General features: G+C 39.4%; 2 protein-coding genes across 2 annotated transcripts in view; both read left to right on the top strand.

Moving 5' to 3' along the window:
- Positions 1 to 1,713: 1,713 nt before the first annotated feature.
- On the top strand, positions 1,714 to 17,403 carry LOC117511540 (nicotinamide/nicotinic acid mononucleotide adenylyltransferase 1-like). The gene is made up of 9 exons (XM_034171546.1): positions 1,714 to 2,159; positions 2,280 to 2,463; positions 4,524 to 4,648; positions 8,594 to 8,992; positions 9,888 to 9,896; positions 15,153 to 15,248; positions 16,403 to 16,581; positions 16,688 to 16,789; positions 16,884 to 17,403. Exons 1-9 carry the CDS (start codon positions 2,054 to 2,056, stop codon positions 16,938 to 16,940), a joined length of 1,257 nt encoding a protein of 418 aa, XP_034027437.1. The 5' UTR covers positions 1,714 to 2,053; the 3' UTR covers positions 16,941 to 17,403.
- A 2,129-nt stretch (positions 17,404 to 19,532) lies between these two features.
- ube4b (ubiquitination factor E4B, UFD2 homolog (S. cerevisiae)) overlaps positions 19,533 to 22,394 on the top strand; it is a 60,690-nt gene continuing 57,828 nt past the window's right edge. Inside the window, 1 exon segment of the mRNA XM_034173271.1 lies at positions 19,533 to 19,866. Within this exon segment, the coding sequence (XP_034029162.1) occupies positions 19,843 to 19,866 (24 nt within the window). The 5' untranslated portion in view covers positions 19,533 to 19,842.

Below are 22,394 nucleotides of genomic sequence, written 5' to 3'. Positions count from 1 at the left end.
AGATGATACCCAGCTTTATCTATCCATGAAGCCAGAGGATACACACCAATTAGCTAAACTGCAGGATTGTCTTACAGACATAAAGACATGGATGACCTCTAATTTCCTGCTTTTAAACTCAGATAAAACTGAAGTTATTGTACTTGGCCCCACAAATCTTAGAAGCATGGTGTCTAACCAGATTGTTACTCTGGATGGCATTTCCCTGATCTCTAGTAATACTGTGAGAAATCTTGGAGTCATTTTTGATCAGGATATGTCATTCAAAGCGCATATTAAACAAATATGTAGGACTGCCTTTTTGCATTTACGCAATATCTCTAAAATCAGAAAGGTCTTGTCTCAGAGTGATGCTGAAAAACTAATTCATGCATTTATTTCCTCTAGGCTGGACTATTGTAATTCATTATTATCAGGTTGTCCTAAAAGTTCCCTAAAAAGCCTTCAGTTGGTTCAGAATGCTGCAGCTAGAGTACTGACGGGGACTAGCAGGAGAGAGCATATCTCACCCGTGTTGGCCTCTCTTCATTGGCTTCTTGTTAATTCTAGAATAGAATTTAAAATTCTTCTTCTTACTTATAAGGTTTTGAATAATCAGGTCCCATCTTATCTTAGGGACCTCGTAGTACCATATTACCCCATTAGAGCGCTTCGCTCTCAGACTGCGGGCTGACTTGTAGTTCCTAGGGTTTGTAAGGGTAGAATGGGAGGCAGAGCCTTCAGCTTTCAGGCTCCTCTCCTGTGGAACCAGCTCCCAATTCAGATCAGGGAGACAGATACCCTCTCTACTTTTAAGATTAGGCTTAAAACTTTCCTTTTCGCTAAGGCTTATAGTTAGGGCTGGATCGGGTGACCCTGGACCATCCCTTGGTTATGTTGCTTTAGACGTAGACTGTGGGGGGGTTCCCATGATGCACTGTTTCTTTCTCTTTTTGCTCCGTATGCATCACTCTGCATTTAATCATTAGTGATCGATCTCTGCCCCCCTTCTCGGCATGTCTTTTCCTGGTTCTTTCCCTCAGCCCCAACCAGTCTCAGCAGAAGACTGCCCCTCCCTGAGCCTGGTTCTGCTGGAGGTTTCTTCCTGTTAAAAGGGAGTTTTTCCTTCCCACTGTGGCCAAGTGCTTGCTCATAGGGGGTCGTTTTGACCGTTGGGGTTTTTCATAATTATTGTATGGCCTTGCCTTACAATATGGAGCGCCTTGGGGCAACTGTTTGTTGTGATTTGGCGCTATATAAGAAAAAAGTTGATTGATTGATTGATTGATTCACCTTTATAAAAAATAAATGCAATGAATATTGCAGACTGTAGACTAATGTGCATTCAATACCCGTATTGCACTTGGGTGGAACATGTTGTTGAGTCTGGATGTGCGGGCCTTGATGGACCGGTACCTCTTTCCTGAGGGCAGCAGTGAGAACAGGCTGTGCCCAGGGTGTGAACCATCGAAGCTGATGCTTCCGGCCCTGCGCAGACATCTGGTGTTATAGATGTCTGACAGAGAGGACAGCTGCGCTCCTATGATGTTCTGTGCTGATCAAGGCTGGGAGGGCCCTTCTTCTGCTTCTTCCTCCGCAATGCTTTATTTTGTTTAGTGAGGTCCTTTGGCTGCTCCCTTGTTTTCATTAGCTAGCAGATCCAAGGTGGCTCTGCATGTTGATTTGGCACAGGTTTTACACCGGATGACCTGTTGACCCAACTCCACATTACATGGAGAAATGTGGCAGGGGTCAGGTTTGAACCAGTAACCTTCCACATTTAAACCAAGTGCACTGACCACTTGGCCACCACCCCTGCCAAGGCATTATTTTGTTTATTTTTATTTCAGTTAGGTAATTGATTGCACTTAAAGACTATAAATTTTAAAGCTTTTGATTTGATTTTATAAAATAATGTATAAAAGTTGAGTGAGTGCTTTTTGTAGGAACTGGAGAATCGGTACATTCCGTTGGGGGTGTTTGAATAAAAAAACTTGACTGGTGACTCTAAAATTGATGCTTCTTGTCTCTTGAACATGTGACGTTTTTGTCATAGATTAAACCCACCTCCAGTATGAAGAAGAGAGCAGTGGTCCTGCTGGCCTGTGGGTCCTTCAACCCCATCACCAACATGCACCTGAGGATGTTCGAACTGGCTCGAGATCATTTAGAAGATACCGGTGAGTAGCCTGAGAATGCCACAAAGGTATTTTTCTGCTTTATTTGTATTTTGGGATCGATTATAATGTCGTCTTTACAGTACAGCTAATTTTAATCTCACTGTTTCCTAAATTTGTTAGGCCTTTACAGGATAGTGAAAGGTGTCATCTCTCCAGTCAACGATGCCTACAAGAAGAAGGGTTTGATTGAAGCCTCCCACCGTGTGGAGATGGCCAGACTGGCCACAGAGAACTCCGAATGGATCACAGTGGATCCCTGGGAGAGTTTACAGTTTGAGTGGATGGAGACTGCTGCAGTGATGAGGTGATCTGAAAGCTTTTATCCTCTTTCTGTCACATTTTTACTTAAATATACCTCATATGCTGTGTTTTCTTCCTCTATTCCTTGTTGTTCTTCAAACCACTTTTTGATCAGTGGGTAGGAATCGTAATGTTACAGTAATAATTTGTCGGGAGCCCCGCTGGCACCTCAGGGATTTGTTGTGATCCCTCAAGGAAAGTAATAAATGGGTTGTTTTAAAATCTGTCATACAGTTTTAACAAAAGTAATCAGAGTTTACAGACCTGGGTATTGACCTGTCTATCTGATCTTTGTTTAATGTAGCTATTACTTTATAACATAACAGTGTTTAGCACAAGCGTACAAAGCAGATTCAGTATGTTGAAGCCACCATGGTGGCCATCTTGGATTTGTAAAAATGGCAGCTTAAAATGGGAGTTTTTCCAATATGTAAATGACTTATGATCTTAATTCTATACACATTTTCAAATATACATATACACAAGGAATCCAGTTGTGCTAATTATAAAAATGTACATGTGGGAAAAGTCATATGGATGGATGGCCATCTTTGAGTTGTATATCCTCTTGAGACACAGCAACACATTTTTGTCCTCTGTAGGGGACAAGAGTTTCACAGCTTTATTTAAAAATAATTATTCAACTAGCACTAGATCTTTTTGTCCATTGCAAAGGACTTTCTATTTAAAAAATGTTTGTGACCATTCACCCATTTTTCAATTAAGTGCCATATATACTTGTGTGTGTGTGTGTATGTATATATATATATATATGTATATATATATATATATATATATATATATATATATATATGACATAATCAAAGACATTAATAATTGATAAGTACCTTGAAAATTCCCCATCAGGAGGATATGTAGTTTTGCTCTGAAAATGTGCATGTAGCCACTGGAATCAAGATCCAAGGTCATCTAGAAGCCAACGTACTGAAAACCCCCCTTTTCCCCTGTCTTTACAAATCCAACATGGCCACTATGGTGGCTTTCAGGAAAGTGTATAGTTTTGCAAATCTTCACAAAATTCCAAGGAAAGCCAACATTTGATCTTGGGGTTGACAGATTATTGGTGCCAATATTTGGCCAGGCCAACAGATCGACAGCTAATCTGAACATAATGAACCTAACTGTACTGGTCATGGGATTGATGAGATATATTTCTGTGGTAGAGCATTATTGACCCTCTGGAGTCATCTGACGCATCTCCACATAAAAGTCACATGACTAAGCAGTCGTCCCATCAAATCCACCAAACTGAATCTCCATTTGAATGTGTGTTGAAAGTGCGGACTTCAATACACATATCAGTTTTTAAATTTTGTTGACAGGCCCAGTAAAACTTGAATCATGATTACTGATGAGGTGTCCTGTCACCTGTCGAGTTGAGCATCTTATTGTTTTGTACAATTGTTTTTGTTCAAAAAAACACCTAAAGCATTTCCTGCATTTTAATGTAAATAGTACAACAACTTTGTTGTTTGGTACATTTGTATATATTTTTTTAAAATTTACAATTTATATTTGCATTCTAAGTTATAAAAATTGTTTGTTAAACATGTTTGTGGTTTTTACAGAAAAAAAAAGCTTTTTCTATTTGGATTTTATGTTTTTGTGTGAATTTAGGACCATTGTGTTAAGAGAGTATGTCAGAATGAAAGAAAAACACACAGGTGAAGTTGTGCTGAAAAAAATGACACCAAACAAGGCAAAGTAAACAGTTTTTAAGGTAAATTATGAAGGTAAAAGGAAAAGTAGGAAAAAAAAAAACCGGCCAATTATATCCTGTACCCCAGATGGTTAAAAAGTGGACCTGGACTTTGGATTACCCAGAATTCAATCACATTTTGTCAGTCCCGCTGAAACAAACTTCTTGAAAAATGGGTATATTTTAAGTTGTTATTAATGTTTGACTTACCCTATTGCAGTCAAAAACCAACCAACAGGGTGTCCTGTCTGGTTTGAAAACAGCCATTGGCTTGTGCAGATGATTTTCGTCAGTCTTTGTTTTCTTTGTTTAATGTTGTGCATCTTTTGTCTGTCCACAATTAGATATCACTCTAAGTCACTTTCAGGGGACCAGGATGATGTGGACAAAGAAGACACTGTCCATTATGCAAAAAAGAGACGCACTGAGGAGAATACTTCGTGGAGTTCATCACAACATGAAAGAATGGGTAGGATTTGTGCCAGTACACTTGGGTCCATAAATACTTGACTTTGGACAATTGATAGATTTTATTTTAGCAGTCTGACATCATGTATTGTTACAGCACACGCTAGGCATTCAAATTGGCTCTAATTTGAGGGTATTTGCATCCCAGTTATGTGAATGTTTGCAGGAATTACAGCAGTTTTTGTGGGTGCTTCCCTGTTTCCAAAGGTTCAAAATTAACTTGCCAACTGGTGGGTTTTTGTGTTAATTACATTTATTTAAACAGACTTTTCTTTAGCAGAAGTAAGGTCGAGAATTGCTCCAACTGTTATATTTGTGTTTTGGCTCTCTTATGTTAACTGTCAATATAAATTCTGGAACCCCGGTGTCGCCGGCCTAAACGGCCCCCCCTAAAAATCAGTCTCCCTTGTTGTAATCTGATGATTAATAATTACATTATTCCTTTTGATCACTTTGGGTGTAAAGAGTCAGTCACAGACGTGCTGCTGTGGGCCGAAATGACGCATGCGCAATGAAGGCAGGATGGACAAATTTTTAGAAGGGGGGGAGGGTGCGTTCGGTCTGCAACACTAGCATGAAGTTGAAAAACCCAAAGTCCCGTCAGTTGCTGTAGAAACATTAGGAGCCTTTGTTTTACCCAATGCAAAGGTGAGTGCACAGTGTGTCACAACTGTCACATTCAGCCTGATGGTTTGCACGTACACACTGTGTCAACAACAAGCTACTGGTAGTTTGTGTGATTGTGGGCGTGTTGTCTAAAATTAAAGTGTGGTTAGGAGCAGTGCTGCCGGAATGTGATCATGAAGAGGCAGAATGTTTGTGACTGACAGCAGCAAAAACATGTTCTGAAGTCAAACACAGAGCGTTTCTGCTGTTAATCACCATACTGACATACAGTTCACAACACGCAAACACAGATGAACTTTAAGCCGTGGTCACAACCCGCCGTACTTGCACATCCGTGCAGTCTACTTGCAAAAACGTGGGCTAAATTTGAAGATCCGTACGTCGTAAGTACTGCCTCAGTACGAATGTAGGAGCACGCAGACACACACAGACACGCTGTAGAGGTTTTAGTGCATGCAGAACTTTCGCTGCGGTCAGGCTGCGGATTCACCAGCAGTACAGATGACGCACGTTGTGAGTACTGCCTCAGTACGGATTCAAAGCAGCACATTTTCATTCAATTACTATTGAATTAACCAAATCCATACGTAGGCAGTACGGATTACGGCACTCACCACATACTATGGAGGCCGACAGACTTGCATGCACGATGCAGCTTCTCACTTGAACTTGGACTTTATCTCCAAATGTCAGCAACACACACTCCACAGCTTCAGTCTGATAACTAGCTGTAACTTTTCAAGGCAAGTAAACACTCGTACAACTGACCGCTGCAAGCTGGACATGCTCATGCATCGCCGACGCCGATAAACACCTGCCGCTCCGGTCCCGCTCATAAAAAAGAAAAGCGACCCCACACACACACACTGCTTTATTGTCAACTCTCTTTATCGTTACACTCCTAGAGACGTGCGTTGAACGTACTCCCTCCCTCCTCTTGCTACTGCCTCCGTACGTTTTCACAAAAATGTAGTGGCCATGGCATCCGCAGAAAACGTACGGCGAAAAAACACGCACGGTGGGTTGTGACCGGGGCTTTTAGTGTCTCTTAGCTCCATGAAACTGGATTGCAAGCAAGAATTAACTACGAAATAAAAGTTAAAAAAAAAAATAATGAAAGAAAACAAACCAAGAAAAAAACGAATGGAGTGGAAGCATATTTCTATACTGTTTTTCTTTCTGCATGCTGCAGGAGGCGCTGTGTAGACAAACAGAGAGGATCCAGTTTTCACATGATTTGTATATAAAACATTAATTGCTGATAAAATTAAATTATGGTATTTTTGAACCTGTGAATACGGGAGCTGCATGCAGAAATAATTCATTCTGCATTTATACTGTTTGTATGTAAATGTCTTGTGTCAAAAACCAACCCCTTTGTCTGCGTCATGACAGCTGGGTAACTGATCAAGTAGGGGATTGGCTGTTGGAGTGAAATATGGTGGGCACCTGTGTGCTGTGCCCTGTGGCTGCGATAGTAACCATGAAGGCTCAACAGGAACCCCGAACATGAGACGGTTTGCGGGGTGAAATGAGAAGTCCTCAATGGCAGATCAGGTGGAGGAGGTGATGGCTTGTAACTAGATGAAGGTTGCAGCAGGTCCTCAGACCCCAGTCATCAGGGATTTTCCAGGCTAAGGATCGGTGAAGGACCATGCGTTTGTTGGCGTGCAATGACATTCTCACGTTAAGGGCCCCTTCACACATAGTGCGAAGTTTGGTCAACGTGCGCACGAAGTAGGAATTTCATGCAAAACGTGTGGACTCATCCCTGCCTCTAACGCCTCGTACACCTGTTGCTACAACTATTTGCGCACACCAGCGGCTGAAAGACAGAGTGTGCGCTGTGCAAACCCATCGAACCTTCTCACAGCAGGTGCCGGCCAAATTCCAGGTGACAAGCACAAACATCTAACACCACTCACATGGCACTTAGAAAATGTGTGGCCAGTTGCACTCTTAACACGACAGCAGACTGCAGGCGACCACTGTCGTATTGCTGTGAAATTTGTCTAAGTTCCCCACGAGTGTGACTTTGCAAACACACACACACACTGACACGTGGGTGTGCGCGCTCCACTCACAGGAGGCGTGGCTTCCGACAGAAGCAGTTGTGAGAATCTGTGGAGCTGGACAGTCCAGCTCGACAACACCTACTGTGTTTGGACAGACATGGACTAACCACTAACCATGTCCACTGTGAGGTACATGTGTCTGGTTGCTGTACTTACGTGGACATAAATAAAAACATATATCACCGTGGTGGCATCAAGCTGCAGCAAGCAGACACTGACAGCCCCCCAGGTTGAAACAGACCATCTGATCAGAATACACAGCGGGCGATCTGACCGTCACGTCACCCACGTGAGCTCTGTTCCACATGATATAGTGTCTGTGCTGCGCCGCACCGTCCACAAGACGTGTGTCAGGCAGGACACACGCTTGGCCGACTGGACGCACCTGATCAGTAGATGTGGACATCAGAGCACGCTGCTTCTCGTTCATGTCATTTCATGACTGTATGTCTGTGACCATGGGTCATCACCAGAGGAACAGACGGAACATATTTGTATTGCTCGCTTAATAAATGCAGTGTTTTTATATGGTGTGTGATTTTATTCTTTTTTTGTAATACTTCCATGTCCTTCCTGATATGAGGCAGACTCCCACAACTTTCAAAGAACATCTCTGTACCTCAGTTGGTAAAGTTGCTGACTGGTAATCAGAGCTTTTGGAAGGTGTGGGTTCACGTCCAATGGGTGGTATGTGTTTTTCTTTTCCTTTTTTTAATTTTTTTTTTATTTATTCCACATCAGCGGCACGATGTGGTGCACCTCGCACCGGGATCATGCACACCTGCCCACACACCTGTTCCGTGGTGCGCAAATTTGAGCTGTTGCGCTGTTTCTCCATATTTGTCCAAACGTTGCACTATGTGTGAAGGGGCCTTTAACAAACCTACACACAGGTGTCTGTAGATTGATCCTGGATGTCCAGGAGTCGACCAAGAGACAATCTTCCTTGTCACAGAGGGAGTTCCATTCTGATGTAAATGCCCTCAAAGCCGACAGCCTGCACTTAATTCTTTTATCTCCAACACATCAAAGTAAACGTCTGAAATGAATATTTTAATGGCCACATATTTGTGGACCTAACTGTATGTACAAGTGTGTCACTTAAATCAGAAGGCTGGCTGTATGTGTGTGTGTGCGTGTGCGTGTGTGTGTCCTTGTTTAAATCTTTACCGCCATGGATATTTTTTTAATTCTGCCTGTCACCATTGATGTCCTTCACAAACAAACGTTCTCTCGACTGTCAGATGATCCTCAGCTGATGTTGCTGTGCGGTGCTGATGTCTTGGAATCCTTTGCCGTCCCTAATCTGTGGAAGGAGGAGGACATCGCTGAGATCGTGGGCCACTACGGTATGGTCTGTATCACCCGCAGTGGCAGCGATCCCAGCAAGATCATCAACCAGTCAGACATTCTGTGGAGGCACCGCAAGAACATCCACGTGGTTCGCGAATGGGTGACAAATGACATTTCAGCTACACACGTGCGGCAAGCGCTCCGTAGAGGTCAGAGTGTCAGGTACCTGCTGCCGGATGCAGTGGTTGACTACGTTCGAGAGCGTGGCCTCTACACTGCCGAGAGTGAGCAGAAAAATGTAGGGGTTGTGTTGGCACCCTTTAAGAGATGCACTGACGCTTCTTCAAGCTGAGGACACACAGAGGTGTATGAGGAAGCTGAGTGTGCAAGCCGCGGGTTTGCACACGCATATCTTCAACGTTCAATGTTAGAAATTTATCAAACTTTTTTTTATATCCCATTCCAGTGTCTCAAAATGGGAAAAAAATAACAATTAAACCACGTCATGTCTCTTCCGATTAGCACTCAGTGCAGTGGTGGTTACAGTTAATCTAAAAGTTAGGTTCAGTAGCTGCTAGTCCACTAAATGAAAAGTTTAGATAAACCAATACACTGCTGAAGATACCTTTAATCGTCTATGTTTATTCTGCATATGCGCTCTTTTTGGTTTGTTTTTCTCTAAATTCCTGAGAAAAAAAAAACACACCTAAAGGGTCGACATTTCAATATGCTGAAGTGTAAACGTGGAGGTTCTCAAAAACATTTAGCATGCTAAAATAAGATGATGATCAAGGTGTGTGTAAATAATTAAATGAACAAATTGTTAATTGACAATACAGAATGTCTTAAATGAATTTGAAAAAATAATAAAAATACACGGAACAAACACATAAATGCCAGTGAACACGTTACTTGATTTACTCAGACTTTTTCTGGAGATGGTTTGTGTTGTAAACATCACACATTAATTTGTACTGGAAGCTGAATTTGTCCGTGTTCTTCCTCGGGAGATGTGTTTAGATTTGAAAACGAAAGGTTAGGTTTGTGTTTAGTCACTGAAGATCAGATACGGTGCAGTCTGCTGGTGTGTATCTGATTACAGTCATCACATTACTCTGTCTCTAAATTTAGAATTTTCACCTTTTAATAATAGTAATAAGGCTGTAAAGTTTAAGACTTGTTTATATTGTACAAAGAATAAAGGCTGTGTCTGTTTATGAAGTAACTGGTTTATTTCTGCTGAAGGTGTGTCAGGTGTGAAATGAGGCCTCCACGTTCTTGGCTGGAAAATAATCCCATGACTCTCTTTCTTTTCTTTTCAGTGACATGCAGAGTTGTTGATCTTAATTTTTGATTTGTGTCACAACATATTCAAAAAGCTTAGTCGTTTTTAAAAGGTCACTTATTTTCTCCCGTAATAATGCGCATGGGGCAAAGACCATGTCTTTTTTTTTTTTTACCTGAGGCCAAAATATGGCCCTTCGGGTTTTGCAGAAGCCTTGCATCTGTCCGTCTGTCTGTGCTCGGCATTAGTCCTGTTTCTGCCAGGGTCTTCATATTCACAGGGAACATTCTTCGGACACAGACCTTGCACAAGATCAAAGATGGCTAACCTTGACCTATTTTAAGAGGTCAAAAGGTCACATTCTCCTTCCTATTTGTATTCTTATATGGCCTAGGGTATTTTAGTATTGCATTATATTTCATCATTGCAGAGGGAGGTGTACCACATTACTGTGCTTTCAGCTCAAACCTGTTTACTACACACTTTTAACTAGCTTGAGTTTAACATTTTTGACTTTGCTCCCATTTTGCCTTAACTTCACCCTGTTAAAACTACTAGGTGTGATTCATTATTTATACCACAGTGATTGTAATGGTATAAATAATACAAAATAATAATAAATAAATGGTAATAATAAAATAACTAAGAAAATCTATTTTATATAACTCTTTCAGGTCAAAAATTTCAAGTGCTGTACAGAAAACTAAAGAACCCCAAATCAGAAAAAGTAGGGACAATATGTTAAATGCAAAGAAGAAAAAAAAAAGATTAATTTACTTAATTGACTTATATTTCATTGTAGATGGTATGAACCAAAAGATTATCCTGTTTTGTTTGGTCAAATTCAATTGATTTGTTAATATACATCCACTCCTGCATTCCAGACATGCAAAATAAATAAATAAAAGGAATGGGGAAATTTACTCTAAATATAAGGACTAAATCATTACTTTTACAGTCATTTTTATCAAGACGTCAGGAGATGGCTTCATGAAAATTTCCAAGTCAGTATGTTTTGGACGTCATCTACTTTACATCAATCGTTAAGAAATACAAATGGTATGATACTGTACTGTAAATCTGTCAAGGAGACAGTTACCAAAACTTGAGTGAAAACACTAGAAGGAGACTAGTGAGGGAAGCCACCAAGACATCTCTGAAGGAGTTAAAGGTTTCTGTGGTTGTGGTTGGAGAAACTGCACACAGTGCAAATTCTGTCTGTTGCATCAGCAGTTACTGCATTTTTAGGTGTATAAGTCCTGTTTTTTTCTGTTTGGGAGGACCTGCAACTTATACTCAGGTCTATATATTTAGATATTTTAAAAAAAATCATGCATTTTGTTATTCATAATAATAATTATAATAACAATTTACGTACACTAGGACTTTCACAGGAATGAAAACACAAAACAAAATAACTAGACTCAACAAGCTCATCAGGAGAGCTGGCTGTGTCCTGTGGCTTGAGCTGGAGTCTGTAGTGGAGGTGTCAGGGAGGAGGATGTTGAGGAAACTGCTCAGCATCCTGGACAACACCTCCCACCCCCTGCATGCCACACTGACGTCCTGTCAGAGCACCTACAGTAGACTGAGACCACTGAGGTGCACCATAGAACCCCACAGGAGGTCTTTCCTACCTTTGGCAATCAGACTGTATAATTCCTCCCCCTTCTGCAGGATGAATACATAATTAACAGTTATTTAGTGACTCAGAGTTATGTGCAATATTGTTGAACATCTTGTGCAAATTTCTTCCAGTCGTTTTGTATAAATTTGTTTTACTTATTGTTAAAAAAAAAAAAAAAAAAAGCATTGTTCACTGTTAACCGTTTCGGTACTCTGACAAAATAATTTCCTTTGGGATAAAGTTGATCTTATCTTTTTTTCTTTTCTAGAGGCCTTTTTTAACAAGTGCGACTTATATATTATGAAAATGAGGTTATGCAGCTTCATGATGAAGTGAGGAGGATTTTCTTAAACTCCAAAAGGCATACTGGAAACCCGAGCCTAGATTTGATCTGTTTTACAATCCTTCTCTACTCTGCGCCACTCCAATATGAAGGTGTGAAGGGGGTTCAACAGGGAAAATGTTGCACCATTCCCAGTTCCTCCAATGGAAACACAGAATTCCAAACCAGACCACCAAAAACATAACCATCATGCAGAACAACGAACCCATCAAAAATGATTTAAAGTCATGTAAAATTAGAAACTATCAAACAGATATGTTGTGGTTAAAAAATGTTTGATTACGTAGTCAAATTGAGAAACTGCAGACACGTATTTTTACCCACACATATAAAGAAAAATATTACTTATTAATAATGTCTTGATTTATTCTTATTTATTTTTATTTCAGCCCAGAAAATTTCAATTCTTATGCTTTACTGCTAACATTTAGCAATTTTAATGTAATTTCTCACTAAAATGCCTGTGGATTTCCAGGGTTTAAACACAGCTGGTGAATAATGAATGTGAGGAATAAGTGTAAAATGCTGTGAGTGTCTGATGCAGATGGAAAAGTGCTATATAAATGCAGTCCATTTACCATTTAGCTGTAAGCCTTTAGGGTTGATGAGAACTGAATAACTTAAAAGGGTCACTCCATGCCAAGTCAGCCGGTGGTCCCCATATGACCCCCTCCAAAACAAGTGAAAAACACTGCACTTATTCGCCAGCCAGAGCAATAGAAATACCCCAAGTTTTAATGAGCCAGCTCTAATACTTTAGGCACAGGAGCTGTTTCAAAATCGCAGCATTTTTGTTCGTATTTGAAAAAAGCACTTTCTGGCCAACTTTGGAGAGCAATATAGCCTAGCCAAATTAAGTATCCTAGGCAAAATCATACTGGAAAAGCCATATCTGGCATCAAAACAATGATATCTGGCTTCATTTTTTATCCAACTGTTCTTAAATCTTCCAAAAATGGTATGTTTTCTAAATGAGGTCTTACTTTGAGCATGCACTGTGTCAAAATGGATAAATACCCACACTTCTCTTTACAGGCATAGACGCTCATGAACTAGTTCCAGTGCTAGAATGTTTCAATTTTGCATTTCAGATTAAATTTTGCTTGCAAGAGAAAAATTGAAGTTATGCAATTTCGATTTTTCGCAAAAATACCCCATAATTGACCACAAAAATCACCAGGTGAGCAATTGATAAAAAATGTGAAATTTCAACCATGCAATTATATGGATGTAAAGATTATATATACTAAATTTCAAGTTTGGGCAAGAAATATTTATATATTTTTAATTTTTCTGAAAAGTCATAATTTTTATGAATACAGATCCATCAACACATGATATATAATGTCATGTAATCTAAAAATACTTTCAAGGTTTACCTGAATGATTCATTTCTTATATTTATTTAATAGTTAAATACACAGTGAACAAGTAATATTTCCTACATAATCTTTAAAATGCACACATTTGAAAACCAGGTGCTCTTAATCTAGGTATACCATGTATACCAAACAAAGCCATCATGTCCTAAAACTATGTTCTTGGGTTATGCACAGGAAAACGTGTTTTCTGCAGACACAGCACAGGCAAAAAGGCTAATATTAAATCAGCTACTGTAATAATATTTGTCATCAGTATGCATGTTATGTGTGCAAAAACCCTGGGAGAAGTGACTCAACTTTGTTCTGATCACTGTCATTCAGACTGTACTTGCGAGTACCAGCATCACTCAAATCAACAAAATTGTGAAAGCCAACTGTCTTACACAATGTCTTTTGATGACATTCATCTTGCAAAGTCAACCCTAGAGCACATTTTGCCTCCATGATTTATGAGAATATGATTAGGCAATGGTCAGAATTCCCAGAAATTCTTTGACCTATTTCTGGGAAACCAGGTTAAAATTAGGTTGTTCAGTTAATCCCACCTTCTGGGAAATTCTAAATATAGCCTGACCTTTTTCTGGGAAATTGTCAAAATTATCATTCATTTGGGTACCCTGTGCTGTTGCATCCATCAGCAATACAGTTTTTTACCAAGTTAAAATAATTGTATAATTATTATAGTTATTATGTAATAACTATATATTCACATTTCTAGCCCATTGATGATTAAGACTTAACACCATATAGTCAATGTGCGATTTCACACAATATTGCCTATTGTAAAAAAAATAATTACAATAGAAATATTTCTTGCCCAAACTTGAAAATTAGGATATATCATCTTTACATTCATATAATTGCATGGTTGAAATTTCAATTTTTTAATCAATTGCTCACCTGATGATTTTTGTGGTCAATTAGAGGGTATTTTTGCAAAAAATCGAAATTGCACGATTTCAATTTTTCCCTCACAAGCACAATTTTGGCTGAAATGGAAAAATGAAACATTCTGGTGTTGTAACTGATTCATGAGAGTCTATGCCTGTAAGGAGAAGCGTGGGCATTAATCTATTATGACACAGTGCATGCTCAAAGTCAGACCTCGTTTAGAAAAAATACCATTTTTGGCAGTTTTTAAGAACACTTGGATAAAACTGAAGCCAGATATCATTGTTTTGATGCCAGATATGGATTTTCCAGTATGATTTTACCTAAAATGGTAAGTTTGAAGGGTTTCACTTAATTTGGCTAGGCTATATTGCTCTCCAAAGTTGGCCAGAAAGTGCTTTTTTCAAATAATAACAAAAATGCTGCGATATTGAAACTGCTCCTGTGCTTAAAGTATTAGAGCTGGCTCATTAAAACTTGGGGTATTTCCATTTCTCTGGCAGGGGAACAAGTACTTTTTTTTTTTTTTTTTTTTTTTTTTTTGGAAGGGGTCATGTGGGGAATTTTTTTTATAATTTGACCCATTTGGTATGGAATGGCCCATAAGGATTTATTGCACATACTTTGATTTACTGTTTTAAAGTTTTATAACATGATTGGGGGGGTGGGGGGGGGGGGTGCTAAATGGTAAATGGACTACATTTATATAGTGCTGTTCCATCTGCATCAGATGCTCAAAGCTCTTTACAATAATGTCTCACATTCACCCCGATGTCAGTGTTGAAGTGTGTATTGTTCACTGAAGCACTCAGGGACCAGTTTAGCCTGTCTGACGTTCCCTCTATACCCGTGCACTCATGGCAACACCTCCTTCATTGTTGCTCAGCAAAGGATGGGTTGGGTGATTTCTCATAAAACAGTATTTTCTCCCCGTCTCCTGCAGAAATGCAAGTGCTTCTACTCCCCTACACATCTGCATAAGAATTTTCAGAAAAATTTACGAAAATGCCAGCCAGCCTCTGTGGTGCTTGGGACATGGTCAGTAATGTCAACTTCGAAGGCTACATGATTGCACTCGGTAAGTTCTTAAGGTATAGACTTTAAGAGACCTTTTCAAGACTGGGAAATGCAGTATTGCATAATACTGCATTAAATGTGGTGAAATTTAAAAAAGAGAATAAAGGAGTTCCAAAAGGTTTTGTGATTGGACCACTTTAATATAGACACACTTTCCCATTCAATTGAACGGGAAAGTGTGTCTAAATTTTTGCCCAGTAGTGCAGTTTATACAGTTTTCAAATTTTAATTGAAAGTCCAGCGTTTTGCTGCTTAATTTTCTATTGTTGAAATTTGGAAAATGCGTAAATGGCGAGCAGGATAATAAAGCAAATTTTTAAAATTAATTTTCCATTCCAAGCTACTGTGTATCTTCACTGTTTCAACAAATTTTACAGACGCAGATGATTACATTCTACCACTACACAATTAAAAGTAGAACATTTTGAAGATTTTGTGAAATAAATTTTCCCCTTGCCAAGCTTGTTTTTAAATGTTTATAACCTGGTAGAACTTCTCCAGGTGTAAGAAAAACAACTTTTCTTAAGACCTGCTATGATCAGACAGCTGTCACAGCTCAGGGAGACACTGAACTTAAAAAAGCTTCTAAAGTTTGATCAAATGTTCAGTCGTGACTGGTGAGATTTTATTTTAATATGTAGTTCAGCACTTCCATTTTTTTTTTAAATATTTTACTTATTATTGTATTGTATTATATTATGTAGCCCGCCGTGACCCTTAACTGGAGTAAGTGGTTGAAGATGTGTGTGTGTGTGTGTGTGTGTGTGTGTGTGTATTTTTAATATTTACTCAATCTAGTTATGTAATCTGCTTCTACAAAACTTGGTTGTTTAAGTGGGGAAAAACTAATTGTTACAATTAATTTCACATTATGTTTCCCATTTAAGCGATCAAGTTTTGTGGAAGCAGTTGAAACAAATAGATAAAGTAAATGCAACATTTCATTTTACAAGCATTGCAAAACTATGACATATGTCACTTTTGTCATCTGAACTGGCCTTGCATCTAAAAATAAACACATGCATTCAATGAGTGAGGAGAAAAAAAACAAAGCGCTCTTTTGTAAGGCTGCTGTTTGTGGCATGCATGGCACCGCCTGTGTGTTTGTGTTGCACACTGTTTTGTAAAAATACACCTGCTCCTCCGTCCTCGCAGGTATCAGCCCGTGCATAAGAAAGATTGCACTAAAGCTGAAGCATAAGAAGGTGATTGAGCAGCAGGGCAATAACTTCGTCATAAAAACCACCAGCACCTTCAGGAGCTACACCTTAGGCTTCAAAGTGGGTCAGGAGTTTGAAGAGTTCACTCAAGGTCTGGACAACAGACATATGAAGGTGAAGATGACTGACCTGAAACCTGCTTTGAATGTAGAATTTTGCACTAATCCAATAAAGGAAAAGTGCGTTGCGGTCTGATTTGTATGTTTCTTTCCTCGTCTAGTCACTGGTGACATGGGAGGGGAATAAACTTGTGTGTGAACAGATCGGCGAAAAGAAGAACCGCGGCTGGACTCACTGGATTGAAGACAACAAACTGCACCTGGTAGGAAAGAACATGAACTTTTATTAATCATGACACTGGTTGACTTTTCAGCATGTGCACTCTTGGGATTTAAGCTGTGATTTGTTGTCTGAAGGAGCTGTACTGTGAAGGAGAAGTGTGCAAACAGGTTTTCAAGAAGAATGTGAGTTAGTGGCGACGAGTGAAGTTCTGATGTTTGCAGAAGAAAAGTTACTCTGTGATGAAACTGAAGAACAAAATCACACTGTAATGGGACTTCAGTGGTGGAAGAAAAACATCTTTCCTCTCAGGATGTGGACTTCTACCACTAGATGGCATCACTGGTTTATCCAGTTCTACACTGGACTGTAGTTTGGTGCTGCTTGTGCTCAGGAAAAAAAGACAGTTCTGTTTCTGCTACATTCATCAGGCTGAACAGTAAAACTGGTCTCCGCAGGCTGGTTGTTTCCTACGAACTGGACTTTTTTTCTTTGTTTGTGTGGTCCACTATACAGTGGATCATGTCGTGTAAAAATAACAACACGAAAGTCATTAATTTTTGCAGACATGTATTTTCAATCCATACTGTCCAACAGAAAGCAAGGTGTATGTTTGAAACATGAAGTTTTTGTATAATAAAATGCATTTTTTTTACATTTAATATGATGCCGTTATTGATTCATATTATGTTTAAAACATCTTCCCATATCTACTACTACTATAAGCAAAAGATTTGTCATGGCCCACAGCTCTTGAAATGGAGCAATATCTTCACATGGTGGACATTTAATACAGGTACAATAAAATTTCACCAACATGGGTGTTGCAAATTTGCTGTCATTAAAGTTGTAGCACATATGAAACATTGTGGTGTCATCTCTAGCCACACATTCTATCTGTTCTGGTTTTACTTTCCCATTCTGTTGTATATGTTGTACTGTATTTGGCCATAGCAGATGGGCATCCCACTGATTTGTGTTTGCTTTAGGCTTCTTCCAAAAATCAAAAAAATCATGAGGGAGTTTTTTTTTTTTGTCCCTTATTGCTGTCTCCAGCATGCTTGCTCATTGGGCAGGTAAGGTTTTGACCTTACTTGTGTAAAATAACACGCACATATGCATACTTACGTGCAAGGTTGGGTGGGATTACTTTGAAATGTAATCCAAAAGTAATCAGATTACAAGTAATCCAAATGTATGCACATACATACATGTAATCCACATGTATTCTTTCAAAGTAATCCTACCCAACTTTGCTTATGCACGTTAACTTTGTGGTGTGCATGCACAGATCAGGACAAGATGGCCACCCAGTTTGTAGTCCGGTCGCTATGACAACGCAAAGCAATGAGAAGGCAAATGGAAGTTGTGAGTTTTTATTGCGGTACTGGGAGTACACATGCAGAGAACTGAATGCACTGAATTAAAATAGTATAGTTGAGGGATTCAGTAGATCACCTATATTATATTAGTAGATTTACCTATATTATACCTATTAGTAGATAGGTAATTAGTAGATTACCTATATTATTATATTTTTGATCAGGATATGTCCTTCAATGCGCATATTAAGCAAATATGTAGGACTGCTTTTTTACATTTGCGCAATATCTCTAAAATTAGAAAGGTCTTGTCTCAGAGTAATGCTGAAAAACTAATTCATGCATTTATTTCCTCTAGGCTGGACTATTGTAATTCATTATTATCAGGTTGTCCTAAAAGTTCCCTGAAAAGCCTTCAGTTAATTCAAAATGCTGCAGCTAGAGTGCTGACGGGGACTAGAAGGAGAGAGCATATCTCAGCCATATTGGCCTCTCTTCATTGGCTTCCTGTTAATTCTAGAATAGAATTTAAAATTCTTCTTCTTACTTATAAGGTTTTGAATAATCAGGTCCATCTTATCTTAGGGACCTCATAGTACGATATCACCCCAATAGAGCGCTTCGCTCTCAGACTGCAGGCTTACTTGTAGTTCCTAGGGTTTGTAAGAGTAGAATGGGAGGCAGAGCCTTCAGCTTTCAGGCTCCTCTCCTGTGGAACCAGCTCCCAATTGAGTGTTTCTTTCTCTTTTTGCTCTGTATGCACCACTCTGCATTTAATCATTAGTGATTGATCTCTGCTCTCTTCCACAGCATGTCTTTTTCCTGGTTCTCTCCCTCAGCCCCAACCAGTCCCAGCAGAAGACTGCCCCTCCCTGAGCCTGGTTCTGCTGGAGGTTTCTTCCTGTTAAAAGGGAGTTTTTCCTTCCCACTGTCGCCAAGTGCTTGCTCATAGGGGGTCGTTTTGACCGTTGGGGTTTTTCTGTAATTATTGTATGGCTTTTGCCTTACAATATAAAGCGCCTTGGGGCAACTGCGCTATATAAATAAAATTGATTTGATTTGATTTGATAGAGAACTATAAAATAATAAATACAGAAGCTCCAGTTCTCACAAAATCTGCTTTTTTTTTGCTTATCTCTCAACCATCAAAAAACCCCACCACACTGATACAGCACTTCCGCTAAGCCTTCAAAATAAGAACTGGAAACATTAGCTTATAGAGGCAAGACTGGAAAAATAGGTTACAAAAAGATCAGGTTAAAAGCATGGTTTTGTTAGAAGAAAGCGGTAACTTACTGAGTGAGAGGTTACCTGATCGGCCACGTGTCAAAATAAGTATGGTTTTGTTTTATCCTGTTGTTCTTATTCGCCTGCAGCTATACATTCCCATCCAATAGGTGGCGCAAATCCACCACTAGGTTTGCCACGCTCACAGAGGAAGAAGAAGCAGAAGCAGCTCAGCTCAGGCCCGGTACGTCACGTGATATGCTTTAGAACCAAAATGGCCGCTGTTGTATTTTGACGAATAATAGCTAGCTACTTTTCTTTTTGTTGCAGACTTACTTAAAACGAGCAAACGAGACTTTTCGGCGGTACCTTATTCTGCCACCTTCGACACATTGGTGTCGCACACTTTATCCCGGAGACAATCAAGACTGACACATATTTGTTGGAACGAGTTATGCAGATTTAGCTCTAGTAGAGGCTAGCTAGCTGGCTCTGGCTTGCACTCATTAAAGGTAGTTGAAAGTGAAATAGCTAGCTGTTAGCTGCGATGGAGGAGTTGAGCGCAGATGAGGTAAGGTGGCAATGGGAGAAAAATGTTACATATGTGTACATATAAATCTCAAAATGACTGACGAAGCTTAACATAGTTCTATGCTGCTAAGGTCACATTTCACACTTTTCCTTCAGACTTAACAGCTAGCTGGCTAGTATTTGTTCAGAGGTTAGCTTAGTGTGTAAGGAAAAGATGAATACATACACACAGGAATCCACTTTTAAACTTATAATTAAACAAACACCTGCCGTGGTTATTTGTATGACAGACAGACAATTTAAAGAACGACCCCAAGTAGAAGTTAGGTTGTGTGATTTGTGTCACGACGCTAACAGTGCTAATGAAGCTAACCCTAAACCGTGAAGAACACCGATTTCCCGAAAAGAACTTTGGCCATAAAAGTAATACTATCTCCATATGCTTAGTGTGTTAGGAGTTTTCAGGGGCATTTTGTAAGTGATTTGACATGTCTAGCTAGGTAACCTTTCTGCAGATGTTGTTTTGCTGTTAGCCTGAAGTCGACTCAGCATAAAAATCACACACTGGGCCACTGTTGTGCAACAACTGTGGTTTGACAGTGGATGCACAAACCATTACTATGACAAAGTTGACATTCTGTCAGCTCACGTTTAAATATGGAGTGGATTTACGTAGAGTAATTGCATCCCCAGGGGACGTTATGACACTGAAGTAGTGCTCAGATATCTTAATTTATTTGACTTTAGTTTTTGTTTTTTAATACAGACGTTGCCCTGTTCCCTATCACCTTTTTTAAAGTCCTGCTATACGGAGCCATAATGCAACTGAATGTCCTTTAATTGTGTATTGTTGTATTGGGTATTTGGATGTTATTTAGCTGAAAAAGTCTGGGTGGAGTAGCGCTTCTACTTAAAGTGTGAAGCCGCATTATGTGTTGTGCAAACATATGCCAGAAATGGATCACTTTTGCCGGTTCCGGATCATGACACTCTGTGTCACGTTGGGTTCATTCCTGGCATCTGACTGCAGCCCTTCTAATGCAGAATGATACACACTGTGCCCGAGAATGTGTTTTGAACACAAAATGATAGAAATTCTACTTATTTAAATGAGAATTTACTTAGTTTCGAAAGGCGCCGTTATACGTTTTTTCGAGCAAAAAATGAAATGTGGAGGTGAGATTTCCCCCGAATTAAAAAGTAAAAGCCCCCACATTCATGCCCATTCGTGACTTTGAGATGACCCTCAAAGTCCACATGACTCACAAGTACTGACACGAGGCTGCAGCTTCAGTGATCTGCAACCGGCAAATTTTCGCGTCGGAGATAAATGCGCACAGCAATTAAACAGCAAGACATAACACACTGACATTTTTTACCCAAGTAAGTAAGTATTTTCCCACTCTAGAACCAAAAACACCGAATGGCTAACTCACCTTTGCTACGTTTTAGAGATCGTTACTTTAAAACTTGCAGGAATGAGTGAGTCAGAAAAAGCGCGCACACCGCAGACACCGGGATGTTTTGATTCCTCTGCTGATCACAAGGATGGCTGGATCCGGTCGAGCTTGTGCTCGTTTGTAGACAAAACATCAGTCTTTCCATTGGTACCAAGTATTAGCTTATTCGTGCTGATTACGAGAAACGGCGGCGCAAAAACGACAGCAGTGATCCGGAACTGGCAATGATTCGGAACTGGGCAAGTGACTGTACCACTTTGCTAGAAATAAGTGACGATATGCAACCACTGTTTTAGCCGTGTTTGTGTGTTACAGATTAGAAAGTGTGAGTTTTTATGTTTGCTATTATAATTTCGACTCGACTTTCTGTCCATGTCTTGATATAACAGATGCAAGTGAATTACTATACTCTTGTGTAGTTGAATCCATACCACCATCATTTTTGTAAATATAGTATACATATGAGATGTATCAGGGCTGTAACTAATGAGCATTTTCAGATTTTGTTTACCTTTTGTTTTCTTGATTTATCAATTGATTGGTCCATGAAATATCAGAAAATGGTGAAAAATGGCTATCAGTGTTTCCCAAAGCACACAATAACACAATGTCCACAACTCAGATATATTCAGGTTACTATCACAGAGGAAAGAAACTACTAATGAAACCACAAAAATATTCACATTCAAGAAGCTGAAATCAAAGCATTTTGCCATTACAAAACAAATGATTATCCAAGTATGAAAATAATTGGCAATTAATTTAAAGTCTGTGGGGTGGATTTGTGGAACAGTTTGGAGCTGGAGCTCAAACAGAGCATCAATATGAATCATTTTAAAAAGATTGTACCAAAAAAGCTATCTTAAGTGGTGACATTGTTCAATAAAGTATTCAAAATGGTAAAAGAAACTGATGTGTACCAGTACCTGTGATTCACTGTGATTGTTTTCTTATTACTGTTCATAGTCTGACAGAATTTTTTTGTTTTTAAAATTGACATGGTATAAATAGGTCGGGCATTTAAAAGCTAGATAGCTTCAGCCTTGACCTTTTTCACTCAGCTACATGTTTTTTCACTATATTCAGTATTTTGTGTATTTTCCTTTTT

This window comes from Thalassophryne amazonica, chromosome 6, assembly GCF_902500255.1.
Source record: "Thalassophryne amazonica chromosome 6, fThaAma1.1, whole genome shotgun sequence".
Lineage (NCBI taxonomy): Eukaryota > Metazoa > Chordata > Actinopteri > Batrachoidiformes > Batrachoididae > Thalassophryne > Thalassophryne amazonica.
The sequence above is the reverse complement of the archived record's forward strand: the minus strand, read 5'-3'. Positions and strand labels throughout refer to the sequence as shown.